Source organism: Terrapene carolina, unplaced genomic scaffold, assembly GCF_002925995.2.
Source record: "Terrapene carolina triunguis isolate 2854851 unplaced genomic scaffold, T_m_triunguis-2.0 Scaffold58, whole genome shotgun sequence".
Taxonomy (NCBI): domain Eukaryota; kingdom Metazoa; phylum Chordata; order Testudines; family Emydidae; genus Terrapene; species Terrapene triunguis.
Genome location: NW_020664409.1, coordinates 67,221,463 through 67,238,142, shown reverse-complemented (window position 1 = coordinate 67,238,142; position 16,680 = coordinate 67,221,463). Strand labels below are relative to the sequence as shown.

Genomic DNA, 16,680 nt, shown 5'->3' with positions numbered 1-16,680 from the left:
ATCATCAGCCATTTTCTATGGCTTGTTTCTGCAATAGAGATTCCCCTGTAAGGCAGTCTGAGAAGGGAAGGTAGTCACAGCCAGTAGATCCTTGCCAGCATAGGTCCACATCATTGGGAAAGAGTGCCAGGGGTCTGGCATATCCCAGCTAATCCACTGGTTTTCTGAATTGTCCTGGCAGCCTATTCACAGAGGAACGTACCTCACCCCTGTATGGAATAACTAGGGAAGAACTCACTCTTTTGGGGATCACTATGGAGCTTTCCTTCTTGTGGGTTTCTCAGATGTTTGTGTACAAGGACATGACCTAGAAAAAAGAAGCATAATAAACTGATGTGCACATATCTTAGCTTCACATACAGTAGTTGTAATTGTTGACTAATACAGAAAACATTTGGAATTAAATATTAAGGCCAAAATTTTCAAGGGTCCACTCATTTGGAGAGCTGAACTTGTGATGCTTAGGGCCTGATTTTCAGAGCTGTTGCGTACTCAACAAGTGTAGTGAAAGTGAGTTGGAGCTGTGGATGCTCAGCACCTCTGAAAATCAGGCTCTAGATTTCACAAACTAAGCATCTAAAATGGAGACATCAACGTTAATGGACGCTTTTCAAAATGTGGATCAAACTGCTTAGAGGAGCTTCAAAAGTACTGGATGTGAAAGGAGTATAGCTATTGCACATCCCATTAAGTGTGGGCTCTTCTTGTTTCTCAGGTTAATGCAAGTTCAGCTACTTGCTCTGGGTCACTCAGTCACAAGCATGATCACAAGACATAATGGGTTGTTTCTTCACCTACACTCCTTAATCTGATGCTTCTGGTGAGTTCCTCTTCACCTGATATTCTCTGATCCTAGTGGAAATACAATTAAAAGTGATGTCTGGGCATATAGCTGAACACCACTCCATAACAACGTAGCACTGTGGCAACAAGAGGAATAGCAACAACAATTTCATAATACTAATACTTTTCACTTGGCATGGTGTCTGCTGCTGGATCTCACAAATAGGGTTAGCAAAGACTCCAGTTTGTGCTAAAAATGCTGTTAGTGTAGATATAGAAGTCACTTCATCTCTGTATTGACATCAGTGGAGTTATCCCAGGGAAGAGTTTTGTTAATTGTTTCTGCAACATTAATTGCTTCTTACTGAGGAGAAAAAGTCCATAACCATCCAATCTATAAAGGCTATGGAGGAATAATCATGTGGTTATAAATACACACAGAACATACATATATACTCATGCGCAATCATACATACATAGTGTATTTATCTTAGACGATGCTTAAGTAATACTATTCAAGAAAATATTGGAATGTTTTTAATGTCATCACTGTAAGCCAGATGTTTTTGGTGGGTAATTCTGTTGCTCATTGTGGCAGGCTTACCACCCTGCTCTTAGCCAAATTTCTCTGGTCCAGGTCCACCAGGGTTGATCACAGTCAAAAATCCACAAATGTTTATTTTCTGATGCTCTGGGTGATTTTTTGAGCATTTTCTCAAGGGGTTTGCATAACAATTTCCCAGAACTGCTCAGTATGAACACAAGAATCAGCAGCTTTAAGTGTATTGCTGCAGGCATTCTGCATTTTTCAGTTTCCCTCCTGTCCCTGGAAGTCATATACTCCTGGAGAAGAAATGCTCAGAATTGCACTATTTTGTACAGCGCTCAGAAATAGTCAAAAGGGGCCAGTTTTACTTTGTGTGTGAAACCTTTTCTCACAGCAACTAATGATATCCTTGACCATCGGGCGGACTGGCTGAGATGTAGACCAGATGCTGTGCTGTAAATGCAGGGCAAAGCAGACATACATCCCCGAAGCTGAAGGCAGCCAACTTTCTCTTATCTAACCCATAGGCAGCAAGACAGTCACCCTCCTCCCCAATGCTGGAAGACAACCACATCAAGTGATGTTTATGGTGCATAGAGCTGGTAGTTATGGCTGCTGTGTGTATGCGGGGAACATTGCTGGGTCTCTCCTATGGACAAGTCCCATAGAATTCAGCAGGGATGAAAACAATAAGGTTCAATCTATAGAAACGTAATCATATCAGAAATGACTTTAAACCACCATAGAATTTAAGAGAGATTGAAATCCTTTCAATATTTTTTTTGGGGCAACTTCATAGAATTCTACAGCCAGGTTTAATGCTTCTATGACATTCTGTAGGAGAGCTCAGAAAGATTATCATTTTCTATCAACTGCTATAGGACATTTCCACAAAGACCAGGGATCCAAAATGTTTTTTTCCATTGAAATCAAAGGGTATTTGCTCAGGCCCAAAATGTTTCTTTTCCCAAGCACATGACAAAAGATTGGACTTTAAAGCCTGGTCTTCATTTTTTAAATATTGTCTTCAATATTTTTGTTATTAAATGTTCCTTATATAAAAATTCAATCATTTCACACATCTTAAAATTAATATTGAGTTGCAATGGTCCATTGATACCTTGCTTTCAGTGGGAGTATACACACAGTGTCAGTCAGTATTTGATATAGTGTACAATGATATCACAGTATGCTCCTTGGTCATACATGCAGTATTAGAACATGATAGACAGAGAAACTTTATGACTTTATTATCCTGTCCCTCCTTCCCCCCGCAGTCTATTTTCTCTGTTTAAATTCAGTAGACCATTGTAGGTTCTCTTGAACAGGGAAACAGGAAATTTTTGTGGGGTGAAATTCTGACCTCACTGAAGTCAAAAGTTAAATTTAAGGGCTATTATTTAACCTATGTTATTTGTAGGAGAATAGGACTCACAGAGCCTTTCTGACTTTGGTGGGCGGGGGGAATGAAAGTGTAGATACAAATATTAACATTTTTGTACATTTTGTGAAACTACTGGGAAATTTTACATGGTTATAAGAACGACAATTTTGAAAATAATAGTAAATTGGATGTCATAAACAAACAACATCATTCTGATTACAGTCTTGCTTCCTATCTTGTCCTCCCTATCTCTTTCCCCTAAATTCCAGTATAATTTTAACAATATTCTCACAGACTCCTGGCACCAAATTTTCATCTTGCCCTCATGGAAATATCCTAAGAATAGAATAAGGCCCTATGAATAGAAAAATGTCTGTGAATATTGAATAGAAAAAAATAACTTTTCTTATCAGTATTTTTTGACCATCATTCTATAGAATTTAAAGTAAACTATATCCTTGCTATTATAATAAATATTATTAATAATATGTAGTTCTTATACAGCGCTTAAAAATCTGTAACATAATCAAAAATTTGAAAGGTTACTATTTCCTATTGAAGTTGTTAGATTTTTTCAGCAATTTCTGTCAAAACTCATTGCTTTCATCCCTATAAATTCGGTGGGACTTTTCATAATCAGGCTTCTCATTTTTGCTGATGCAAATAATGGCAGGTAGGACTATTAAGGCTATGTCTACACATATTTGGTGAATAATGTTGCTGGAGTTGATGTAGCTTAGGTCTACATCAATCACTGGCGTGTTGATCTGACAGTAGTGTAGACATAGCCCAAGACACAGAGGGATCAGATGGCTTGAATAAGATAGTGACTTTTTTCACAGTCACTTTTCAGCATAGAACTGCACTTTAAACTACTGAAGCAGATATGTGATGTAAAGGAATTGGGTGTGGTTAGCACTAGTCTTCTGCCTCCAGTTTATCTATAACTATAATCCTTCTTACTGTTGATGTTTGTTCCTGTTTTTAGCAAATTGAAAAACATAGCACTATTTCACAAAATTATATGGTGTTTCCCTTTAAGAAATAAAATATATTAGTGTCTATAAATGTTTTTTTCTAGACCTACAATTTAGCAGCAGAAATTACAAAACTGAATTAGTGCATAAATCAAAGAAAATATTTATTTACAGACATGTAGAAATATGTGACAGCATTTTAAAGAAAACTGTCATGAACCATTACACAGGTGTAAATGGGCAAAATGTTGAAAACTTTTAACTTTAGTTATCTTAATACTGTCTATTAAAAATACTACTGCTTACAAGGTTGGCACTATCTACATAGTTTTAATATGATTATTTTTTCAGAATTAAGTAATATACTATGATTCTACACAAAACCCCCCAGCAATGGTACTTAAGACAAGAATTTACAAAAGTTAAAATCTTTTCCTCAGGATCAAGCTGTAAAATTAACATTCAGCAAATCTTTTCCATTCATGCCAACTGCACAGGTTGAAATAGCAATCTTAAGAGACAAATTGAGGGTGGAAGCCTATGTAGAAAATGATTTTAATATCCTAATCCAGGATGGTATATAAATAAGTTGAGAATGCTGAATATTCTCTAACCAAATTGATTTTGACTCACAGCGTTATACAACAGAAGTAGGTACTGCAACTTCACTCACCCCCAGTTACCATAAATGATCACTGGATGTTACGGTAGCTCTAGAGAACTACAGCTACAAATGTCTCTTTTTATGGCTATAATATAATTTTAAATGTTTAAAAAGGATGGTTTCTGGTACTCAGTTCATTCCTAGGGTAAAGTGATGCTTAGGCTGAATATTATAGCTCTGATTCTAATTTACACTGAGGTCCCTGGGCAGCTGACAGTGTAAAGGTTCCATAAAATGTTTGTAAATTACATTTACACTGCCAGAATGGTATAAAGGGGCATTAGTGTAAATGGAAATTAGGACCTAAACACTTACTGGTTCCTCTGTGCTGCAAAGAATACGGAACACAAAAAAGTTAGTAAACCAAGTATATGTGACAATGGCAAGCAATTGTATACGGTACGTGTGACAGGCAATAAAGCATCAAGTCCTATTTAAAATACCAGCATCTCTTCAATTATTTGAATCTAATGTGTCATTAAGAAAGTTAGGAGAATATATTATACAGCACAGCAAGCCCATAGCTTTCAAATGTAATAGTATCAACAGACCCCATCTTAGATGTTTTTGTGCCAGAAAAAAATACTTTCAGGAATAACATCACTGTATGGAACAGTGTTGACTGTTGAGACTGTGAAATCATTCCTGTAAACACCAAATGCAGATGATGGCACCTTAAGGAATAATGTAAAAACCTGCTGTGGTACTTTACAGTTCATAGTACCCACTTAATCATGGCTTATGGTGCTAAGCTGGTTCAGGGATTGCTCATTCAAACCATCTGTAATACAGAATTATGAAATTATTTTAACTACTAGCACAGTTCCCATAATTGATCTACTAAGAGGACATTCTCCATGATTTCAAAAAGTCATCAGCTCAAATCTTTTAAGCCCTTATTCACTCCTTACTGAGGCAAAACTCCCACTGAAGAGAGAGAATTTGGATTTATTATTTATTTTTACTGTAAATCAAATAAGAACCATGGGCATGGTGAGCATTGTTATTAATTTTTGCAGCTATAAAATGGGCATATGATGGAATATTTCTCTCCAGTTTTTAGTAAGTTTAGAGAAAAACAACAAAAAGGACAATTATATCTTTAAAATACTTCCCTGAGGTATTTCAGTGATTACCAGACTATTGGTATTATTTGAGTTAATATTACTTATTGTAACATTTTGTTTGGGTTTGCTGTGATTGGGGCCCAGTCTGCATCCCTTATGTTGAGCAATAGTGACTCATAGTATTGTTCTCATTAAAGTAAATAGGCAAAACTCTGCTTTCAGTTAAACTAGTATAACTCCACTGATTTCAGTGGAATTATCCTTAATTTACACCAGTGTAACTGAGAGCCAAAATGTCATTTTCTCTATTCTCCTATTGACTTAGTTCCCACACAGACAAGCGGAACCTGGTGCACACTCTCCCTCACATATATTTATAGGGTATCTCTCTCTTTTTATAACTGACCCTTACCTGAAGCCAGTCTGGATACAGTCTTTGGGTCTTCTCCCATTTTCTTCATTGTGAGGTCTCCATCAATTACTCTCCACCCCTCCATCACATGCAGCCAGTATCATCAGGTCTAGTCCAAAGCTCATTGAACTATAATGGAAGTCTTTCCATTTACTTCAGTATGCTTTGGATCAGGTCCCATGGACAATGGTTGAAAGGACAGGACATAAAGTCATCGTTAGAAATGCTGTCAGTTTTGTTCAATGAAACATCCAGTACTGTAGGACAAGCATGGTAGTGCAAGTCACATCTCTGTAGTTCAGTATTTTGAAACATACTGCGTCAGAGCTCCACTTACTTGGATGAGATCTTTCTCCTGGCAACATGTTCTAAATGTGGCTACTTCTAAGCAATCCAGCCAGTAAGACTTTCCTTTTTAACTCTAGATGTGCCTTATGACTTAGCTACAAGACATGTCTCTCTTGCATAAAATGTTTTCTGAGTATATCTCATATAAAGATGTGGATACCTCTTCCCTGTTATGAGTGTCATCTGAACTGGTTCTCTGGAACTGTGAACAGTCCTATCATGAGAACTGAGAACAAGTTGGCACTTCCTTTCGAGAAGCAGCAGTCACACCAGTGGCTAATATAGGTTAAGTGTATTAAAACACATTTGAGTATCACATAAGAGAAATAATGAATCCAATTTGTTTGAAAAGAAACATGATTTATTAAGAAATTATATACTGAATTCCCCTACAGCCTCTGTGAGAATGGATTATTCCAACTTCAAGCATGTGGAGAATGCTTGAGAGATTGAGGAATGGAACGATCCTATTGACTGAAAGTGAAACAAAACAATTGATAATCTAATGTAAGGTTTCAAATATTGGCAATATATAAAACATTCACCTGTCTGGAATACAGTTTGGATAGGACATTCACTGGCATGTAAACTTTTCCATAAGGTAACAACAAACTGCTTTGAGATAGTAACAGATACAGATGAAATAACTGTGCTAATTTATGGCATCACAGAGAGTGCTTGTTTGAAAAAAGGGATTAACAAGTGGGTCTAATTTACAGTTTATCAATTGATCTGATATTTGACATATTTGCACTTTTTAGCAATTACGGTGAAATAGTGCATGAACAGAACAGAACTATTACTTTGCCTTTCAATATTATCCCTACTAGTAAACATAATTATCTTAAACTATGAATATAATGAAAAGTAATGAAAAATACCATACAACATGATTGATAATAAGTCTTTGATCATAACATGACTGTGTCTGAGTTAAGCTATAAACATAGAAATGCAATATCAATTGACTTTAAATATGATAAACAGTAAAACATGCTAATCATAAAAATAGCTTTTACAAATATACATTTGTATACAGTGTCTCTCACGCCTGCTAAATATGTCCTTCATATTATTATCATACAGTACCTTGGCCTTTAAGACATCAAAATTAAAAACAAATAATACCAATAATTAGCCAGAGAAAAACACATTTACAATCTAAACCATAAAAATCTGACAGTTGTACAGCTTAGAACATATAAGAAATGAAATTTCTAAGGTTTGAACAATAATGTCCATTTTAATAAGTAAAGTGAGTTTTCATACAAATTGAATCAAAGGTGTTGCTAGCCAGTAAGAAACCGCAGTTCACATTTCTGTGGGGGAGTGGAAAGGGGAAGTCACAGTTTCTCTTCTCAGCCTCCAAGGGGCTCACACATGACACCTCATCACTTGATCTGTAGAAACTGAAAAATGAAACGTTTGTTTAATATGAAAACATGGGCTTTGTTTCAGCAGCACATGGAAAAGGCGTCAGGATAAACTGTAGGGGAAAGGGACCAGGACAGCGTTATTTGCATTTCATGGTCAAATCAACCATCTGACGTTGACACTTAATTGATTAAGTTTTTAGGCTAAAAGGAATGTCATGTAACTGCTACAATGGAAAGCCTGTACCATAAATACCCCTAAATTAGAATGCACTACCCAGAATTAACTACAGTTACTACACTGATTCAAGTCACAACCCAACTCCTTGGTGAAGTATACCTCTCATCAGGACTTTATATTTGTAATAACAGGTAAAGGAAGAATGTATCCCAGCTACTTCATGAGATAATGTAGAATGCATTGACCTGCATACTTACATTTATTCTAAATACACTGCATATGGCTCTCTATGTTTTGGGTTTCATTCTCCAACTTTTTCCCATGCCATTTATGTTGATCATATGCTTTAACAGGGGGGGGGGAAGGGAGGGAGGGGAGGGGAGGGAGTTCTTATTATCTAGTTCATGAGTCTTTTCCCAGTTGCTTTCTAATAGTTTTAATATTATTATTGTGTGCATGCATTAGGCCTGTCCTCTTTATTAAGGATTAGAACTTATTTGTTTTAATTAAATACCATCACATTTGGCTTCTATTGTGGCTTTTTCAGCATCACTGTTTTAGAGTGGGAATGTAGTGGAACTTTCTAAGGACATTATGCCTGCCTCTGCAGACACTAGGGTCCTGGTATAAATACCCACTGAATGTCATGGGAAGCTTTTCATTGACTTCAAATGGTCATTGGATCAGGCCCTATGGGAGCAATGAGCCATTAAACAGTTGCAACACCCATTAAAAGAGCACAGCAAGCGCTCCAATCTACAAGGGTTGGACGATAGAAGTCCCCTCAACTGTGCAGAAAATTTTGATAAAAACCAAGAATTTTTCATTTTTATTGAAATTTTCAGCAGAAATTTTTGAATATTCATTGAAAAACCAAAAATCTGAAAACCATTTTTTAAAGTTTTTGTCAAATAAAACTGAAACATTTTGACCAAAACCTGAAAAATTTCAGACAAAAACTGAATATTTTTCAGCCAACTCAGGTTTACAGCAGAAAAGTTTCAGGGTTTTGGGTTTTCTATTGAAAAATCAAAAATTTTAAAGAAAAGAAGGTGCTTCCTGCAAACATTTTATGTTGTATTGAAAAAACACAATTTTCTGTTGAAAAGATCAGATGGAATTTTTTTGACCAGTCCCACTCCCAACAGCACTGGCCCAAGTCTTCTTAGAGCTGTGGAGCACTCCGGAAACATTATACATTTTCACTCCCCCCATACTCTCAGGGAGCACCAGCATTCTGGCTGTACCCAGCACAGGTAGACAGGGCTACGGTGGAGGGTCCCCATGCCCTCCCATCCTTGTACAAGAGCACCTACCATCTGCTGCTCCGTTTTAGGTTAAAATGATATTTAAAAATATTATTCTAGACACGCATAGAGAAGTTTTTCATATCTCCCTATTTTTAGCACTGTATCCCCGGACAGACTTAACTACATGAAAAGGATTTTCAATCCTCCCCTTAAGTCAGAGAGAGGCCTAATGGTTGTTAAGTAGGTATTCATCTTGTGAGAGGAAAAAAGCCTGCGGTTCCACTGTGCACCCCATTAGCTCCAGAGACAGTTCTCTTTTTCTAGCCTTTTCTTCACCTTTGCGTCGCTGCTACATTGTATATGCAAAAGACAATAATTATCCAAGGAAGAAGAGAGACAGATTTTCAAATTATTTATTGAAGCTTTTTCCTTGCCATAAACCTTCCAGGCATTTACCTGTTGCTAGTAATAAAAAGCTTCATTAGGTTACTATTATGAAACAGTGCTGCTAACCATCTGGATCCAAATTGTGAATGTTGCTTTGCTGTCAGTTAGAAACAATGGTAAAAATTCACCAGTCCCACAAGCAAAAAATCTTGTGTTTTCTTTCAGTACATGGACTTGTTATTTGTCTCTTGTTTTAAAAGGCTGGGAAGAAAGGTTAAAATGTTAGATATTCAAGCTTCTATTTTCTCCAGAATGACAGTCACCCAGGGCTATGATTAATCTAGTGTAATATAATACTAATTTTATTCTACTTCTTTCTGCTGAATAGTGTGTAATTTATCTACTGGCTTTATGGTAGCTCTGATGATATTAAAAACACTCATGATGATTAATGTTTTTTTTAAATCTTTTCATTTCCTTCCAGTTATGTATAAAAAAACCACCCTGACACAATAGAGAGGAAAATGAATTACATTCAAGCAAGCAATATGGCTTTCATTTGGTGTGGTTATAAGGGAACATATCAACCCAAAAAGCAAGGTTCAAACATATTGCGTTAAAAATTGGATAACCCAACTGAACATATAGCAGCTGCAGTCATAAATAATATCAGACAAACAGTAAATACTGTCCTAGTTGTGATAACATCCCTTGGGAAAATGAAAAGTTGTTATGGACTATTTATTCATTCATTTTCCACCTGAAATAATTTGCTATTCTTTTTCTATATTGTTGACTTTTTGAGCATTGGATACTGGAGGGAGTATTGGATACAGTCATGTACTGTATCTTAGTTTTCCAGAACTATTGTTGCTCCTACAGTTCCAATATGAGCCCTCTGGCTTTTGTACATGACCTATCCCAAACCATATCCAATTAATTTAAACTTTACATTGCTATAATATCATGTACAGATTTGCAAGACCTAAATTAAATGTTAAAGCAAAAAGGCATGTCAGAGCTGATTTGCATGGCAGGATATACTGGCTCCAAAGTTTCCCAAACTATACTCAGCTAAAAACTATGGAATCAATCATAGGGAGTTGAGACTCCACGAGCTTCACTCTGATTCTTCCGGGGATAGCATTTAGTGAGTTAGCCCCTGACCTTCCAGAAAAGATACAGATTCCACTCCCTAAATCCATGGATCTCTGGCTAGGTCTACACTACAGCGGGGTTCCGACCTAAGATACGCAACTTCAGCTACGTGAATACCGTAGCTGAAGTTGCGTATTTTAGGTCGGCTTACCTGGTGGTGAGGACGGGGGAAAGCCGACCGCTGCCGTGCTGCCGCCGACTCCGCTGCCGCCTCTTGTCGAGGTGGATTTCCGGAGTCGACGGCAGAGCGATCAGGGATCGATTTTACCGTGTCCTCACGAGACGCGGTAAGTCGATCCCCGATAAACCGATTGCTACCCGCCGGATCGGCGGGTAGTGAAGACGTAGCCTCTGTGAATTTGTCAGAAGCTAGACACATTTGTGTGGAACTTTACCTTCACACTGTCACTTGTCCTCCTTCTGCTCCTGGTTCTCTGCTACCCTTGAACATTAAGAGCTATGCTGCAAAACTGTCTTCCAAGGGGCTTTTTTGGAAGCAGGCAGCATTAAAATATGATTTATAGCAGCATTGATTGCAGAGCCTGTCTAAGAGCTGCACTGAATCAGTGAATCTGTTGGGTGTAATGGCCACCCCCCATCCCCAGCACCGTTTGGGGCTGTACTGGTCATCTCTTTGTTTCTGTAGCAGAGCAGGTATTTGCGGTCATTTTGCACTGCTTTATCTCCTGCTCCCTCAGCTCCTTTTTGGTTTGACTTTCTGCTGATGGAGGTCTGGAGTCTTGGTTTCTACTGGCAGAACTGTGAACAAATCCTGCACTCTTTCTGCACTAACTTACTGTGTTGTATCCCACAGGCTTAGGGGGTGGGAGAATACAGTGGGGGGAGACTAGTCAGCACGACCTCCCCAGTTCCCTCCAAAAGTGTGGAGTTCCTCTCTGGTGCGGGTCCCACAGGCCCGAGGGAAAGGCATGGTGCAGAAGCTGCACTCCCTCTTCTGTGCCCATCCTTCAAGCCTCGACCTGTAAGTGCAAGCTTTTCTGTGAATTCATAATCGCTGAGCATATGACTTTCTTTAGAGAGTGTTAAAAGTGTGACATGAGAAAAAGACTGCAAAGATGTTCACAATTAAGCTAATATGGGACATGTCTTCCACCATCTAGTCAGGCACAATGGGCGCATTCAGAAAGTGAATAGAGGGTAGGGTTGCCAGGTGTCCAGTTTCCAGTCGAAAAGGGCACCTGACAGTGTCGGGTCAGAAACACTGACCGGATGCCCAAAGTCTGGTTACCACCTGTAGGGGTGCTGGAACAGTGGGGGCCAAGCAGGTGTCGCCCACCGCAGTGCAGCACTTGGCTGCTGAGGGAGCCAGGGGGCAGAGTGCTGTGATCATCTCCCAGCCTGGTTTTGCAGGCAGCAGGTGAGTCATGGGGGACAGGAGGGGAGCAGAAGGGGCAGGCCAGCTCAGTTCAGCTCCCTGCCTCTCTCTCACGTTCCCGGACCCCCTCTCTCCAGCCCACAGATCCACCTGCCCAATCCCTGGGTCTTCCCAGCAGCAGGTCCCAGGGTGTGAAGCCACCGTCCTCGCTGAGCAGCTGTGATTCGCCTGGTTGCTGCGGGGAATGTGGGGAGTCTCTGGGAGCCCTGCGGGGCTGCAGGGCTCTGGACAGCTCAGGAAGGCAGCTAAGACCTGGTGGAGTGGTGGACAGTGCTGCTCATGTTGTGGGGCAGGCATGCAATAGAACAAACATCTCAAACATATCTCATTCTAGTAATAATCTTCAGTCTATAATTTTCTTCAAAGTTAAAGTGATGTGAAATTAGGCAAAACACATTTGGGCATTACTAATTATCATTGTTTATGATTAAGGCTACTTTTTAGTCATAGGTATTTTTAGTAAAAGTCATGGACGGGTCACTGGCAGTAAACAAAAATTCACGGCCCGTGACCTGTTCATAACTTTTACTATATACTCCTGACTAAAACTTGGGGGGAGAGGGGCACGCAGATGCTGGGGGTGTGTCCGTCCCGGGTGTTAGGAAGGAGAGGCGGGCGGCAGTGCATGGTCTGGGACCCCCACTGGTGCTGGGGGTGGGGGACTGGCAAGACCGGCACGCTCCCTACCTGGCTCTGTGCCTCCCCCCTCCAAAGCAGCAGCAGAGTTTGGGTGTGGGAGGGAGCAGGGGCACAGGAGGGGGTGAGGCAGGTTCTGGATGGCACTTACCTGGGAACCGCGGCCAATGGGAGCTGTGGGGGCAGTGCCTACAGGCACACCGGCTGCTGCAGAAGTCACGGAGGTCACGGAAATTCACAGCATCCATGACTTCCGTAACCTTTGAGACAAACTCGCAGCCTTATGATTTATATAGAGTCACAGAATCTTGCTTTGCCGGATGCATCAAAAGGCACCTCATGATTATAATGATTACCAACGGGCTAAACAGCATCTTGCCCAGGTATTTAAAAAATACAAAGTCACAAATGAAGTTACCAAGTTTTATTGGTGATTTAATGGGGGTTTTCTATGGATATCATGAACTTCAAAAGCCCAGCTCAGTTGCTGTGAGTAAGAGAATGTGAAAAGACTCAATTACAGGCTCAGTATTGTCATATGTAACACAGTATGCAGAAAGTGACAAATTGATGGAAGTTTCTAACGTAATATCTTTTATAGCAAGGTTGTGAGAGAATATTGACTGCATATACTGAATAGGAAGGATTATGCAGTTTGTTAAATATTGATAAAGGAAATTTAAATGAAGAATATGTATTTTCTTTACATTTACCCTCATATGATGAAACCCAATGAACACAGTGTACACTCTGTCAATCATACAGTAAGTAGTGCTGAAAACACCCCTTTATCTGTTCAGTGAACACAAGCATCATTGCTGCTAAGTGTCAGTACACACAAAATGGGTGTTTTACTCCCTGAGGAAAGCAAATATTTGTCTTTTCAAATCTACTTTTTATATTGAAATGTTGTGTTCATTTTACTTGCACGTGGTTGTTCTATCACCATTCATGAGTAAAAATGAGATAGTGTGAGACCCATCACCATCTTTATCATGAGAATGGCAATACTGGGTCAGACCAATGGTCCATCTATCCCAGTATCCTGTCTGCTGACTGTGACCAGTGCCAGATGCTTCAGAGGGTATGAACAGAACAGGGCCATTATCAAGTGATCCATCACCTTTCATCCAGTCCCAGCATCTGGCAGTCAGAGGCTTAGAGACACTCAGAGCATGGGGTTGCATCCTTGAACATCTTGGATAATAGCCAGTGATGGACTGGTCCTCCATGAACTTATGTCATTCTTGTTTGAAACCTGTTATTCTTTTGGCCTTCACAACATTCCCTGGCAATGAGTTCCAAAGGTTGACTGTGCATTGGGTGAAGTAGTAGTACTTCCTTTTGTTTGTTTTAAACCTGCTATTAATTTCATCAGGTGACCCCTGGGTCCTGTGTTATTTGAAGGGGTAAATAACACTTCCTAATTCACTTTCACTACACCATTCATGATTTTATACTCCTCTATCTTATTACCTCTTAGTCATCTCTTTTCCAAGCTGAACAGTCCCAGTCTTTTTAATCTCTCCTCATATGGAAGCTGTTCCATACCCCTAATCATTTTGGTTGCCCTTCTCTGTACTTTTTCCAATCTATCTTTTTTGAGATGGGGGCAACCAGAACTGCATGCAGTATTCAAGGTGTGGGCATACCCTGGATTTATATAGTAGCATTATGATATTTACTGTCTTCTTATCTAGCTTTTTTGACTGCCGCTGCACATTGAGCATATGTTTTCAGACAACTATCCACAATGACTCCAAGATCTCTTTCTTGTGTGGTAACAGCAAATTTAGACCCCCTAATTTTGTATGTATAGTTGGGATTATGTTTTCCAATGTGCATTGCTTTGCATTTATCAACACTGAATTTCATCTGCCATTTTGTTGCCCAGTCACCCAGTTTTGTGAGATTCCTTTGTAACTCTTCGCAGTCTGCTTTGGACTTAACTATCTTGAGTAATTTTTGTATCATCTGAAAACTTGGCCACTGTTTACCCCTTTTTCCAGATCCCTTATGAATATGTTGAATAGCACTGGTCCCAGTTCTGATCCTTTGGGGACACTGCTATTTACCACTCTCCATTCTAAAAAGCTGACCATTTATTCCTGCCATTTGTTTCCTGATTTTTAAGTAGTTACTGATCCATGAGAGAACCTTCCCTTTTATCTCATGGTAGCTTACTTTGCTTAAGAGCCTTTGGTGAGGAACCTTGTCAAAGACTTTCTGAAAGTCCAAGTACACTATATCCACTGGATCACCCTTGCCCATGTTTGTTGATCCCCTCAGAGAATTCTAATAGATTGGTGAGGCATCATTTCCCTTCACAAAAGCCGTGTTGACTCTTCCCCACCAAATCATGTTCATCTATGTGTCTGATAATTCTGTTCTTTACTATATTTTCACCCAATTTGCTTGGAACTGAAGTTAGGCTTACTGACCTGGAATTGTCAGGATAGTTCCTGGGGCCTTTTTAAAAAAATGGCATTTTTTTAGCTATCCTCTTGGCATCTGGTTTAGCAATAGGGACATTATTTTCCATCCATTTGCACACAGAAATATTTTAGCAAATGGTACCTTAACATCTTTGCTGAAAAGAGTCCTATGAAAACTTCCACACTTATAAAACCCTAAGCAGTAGCTTGGTGATCTAAACCTCAGGTTCGAAATAGCGTATCCAGTTCCCTGGGAAAACAGATTCATGGTCAGCTCAGTCCTTCATCTTTCCCAGCTATCTACCATGCAATTTGCTGCCTGTGGCTCTTTTGCATAACACCTTAATAACTGAGGCTTGGTCTGTTTTGTACAGATCCTGTGGTTCTTTATATCGATATAGGGGTTTACCCCATTGTCTTTGGCCAATTTTTCTGGTATCTAGTAAATATCTTTGGCAATACACATGAGATTTAGGCCTGCATTTCATTTAGTTACGATGTCTAAATAGTTTCTATAGTTATTTTTGAGTCACCTCTTTCTTTATGTCTGAATGCACTAATTATGGGCCAGATCCTTGGCTAGTATAAATTGACATATCTCTATTGACTTCAGAGCAGCTACACTAGCTGAGGATCTGGCCCACAATCTAGAAAACATGGGTTTGTGTTTTACTACTTGTGATATATCAATATAATGTACATAAATTACTACATTTTTCTATTTATTTTTTTTTAATTCAGAGGTTTTTTTTCCCTTGAGAAGAGTGAAGTCAAGAAGCAGGAGACATAAGAGTTCATCTGGCACAGACCAAAATCAGTGCAGTATGGGCTCAATTCTGCAATGTGCTAACTAAGTGCCCTCAACTCCCTCTGAAACAAGTTGAAGTGAAGAATGCTCTGCACATGCCAGGATCCAGCTCTATGGAGCAGTAACTGTGCAGATGCCCCTGTGTTTCTTGAACCCCAAACATGAGCAAATATCATGCCAAATGCTGAGAGGTGCTGCGACTTGCGCTGAAGGCAATGGTAATCCCATTTCAGCACCTCTCAGGATCTGGCCCAACCAGCTCACTTTTAAGCATGAGCCCTGATAATGCTAATGGTGCAGATGAGATGTTTTGGGGATTCAGAGTGCTGTCAAAAAGTTATAAAAGAAAATTTTAGCTGCTATAACCTCTGCTTGATATGTGGAGTGAGGATTTCCCAGTGTGAACCGGTAATCCAATTAGCATTAATGCTAAAGGCAAGAATTCCTGCCCTACCAGTGCCAAGGGAGCAGGACTGAATGGAGGGTTTAAACTTTAAAGAATTGCTGAAAATCCTACTCTAAGGCCACTCAACATGACTAAACTTTTAATTTTATTTTTTAATGTTTGACTAATGTATGGTTTTAGGAAAGTGAAAGACTGAGAGAACTCATTTTAATTAAGGAAACATCTGTTAAACTTGCCTAGTTTTGTTGCCAAAATCGAGGAAGAAAAGGAAATGTAGCAAATAGTAGACATTGTAAGTAATGTAAAGAGCAAGGCAAAACCAAATGGTAGGAGAAGAAAAGGGGTGTTAATGGGAACAAGTAGTTGAAAGAGTCTGGAATGATGTTTCAGAGTCCATGATCGGCCCAGGGGAAAGGAGAAGGAATGAACGGGGAGGAAGAGGGATGGGACAGTAACAGTAATGAGTAA

At 39.3% G+C, this 16,680-nt stretch overlaps 1 protein-coding gene across 1 annotated transcript in view; it reads right to left on the bottom strand.

Moving 5' to 3' along the window:
• Positions 1-7,236: 7,236 nt before the first annotated feature.
• Positions 7,237-16,680, bottom strand: part of RALYL (RALY RNA binding protein like) — a 315,944-nt gene continuing 306,500 nt past the window's right edge. Inside the window, exon 8 of the mRNA XM_026662827.1 lies at positions 7,237-7,591. Coding sequence (XP_026518612.1) covers positions 7,574-7,591 — 18 coding nt within the window. The 3' untranslated portion in view covers positions 7,237-7,573. The remainder of the gene's footprint in view (positions 7,592-16,680) is intronic.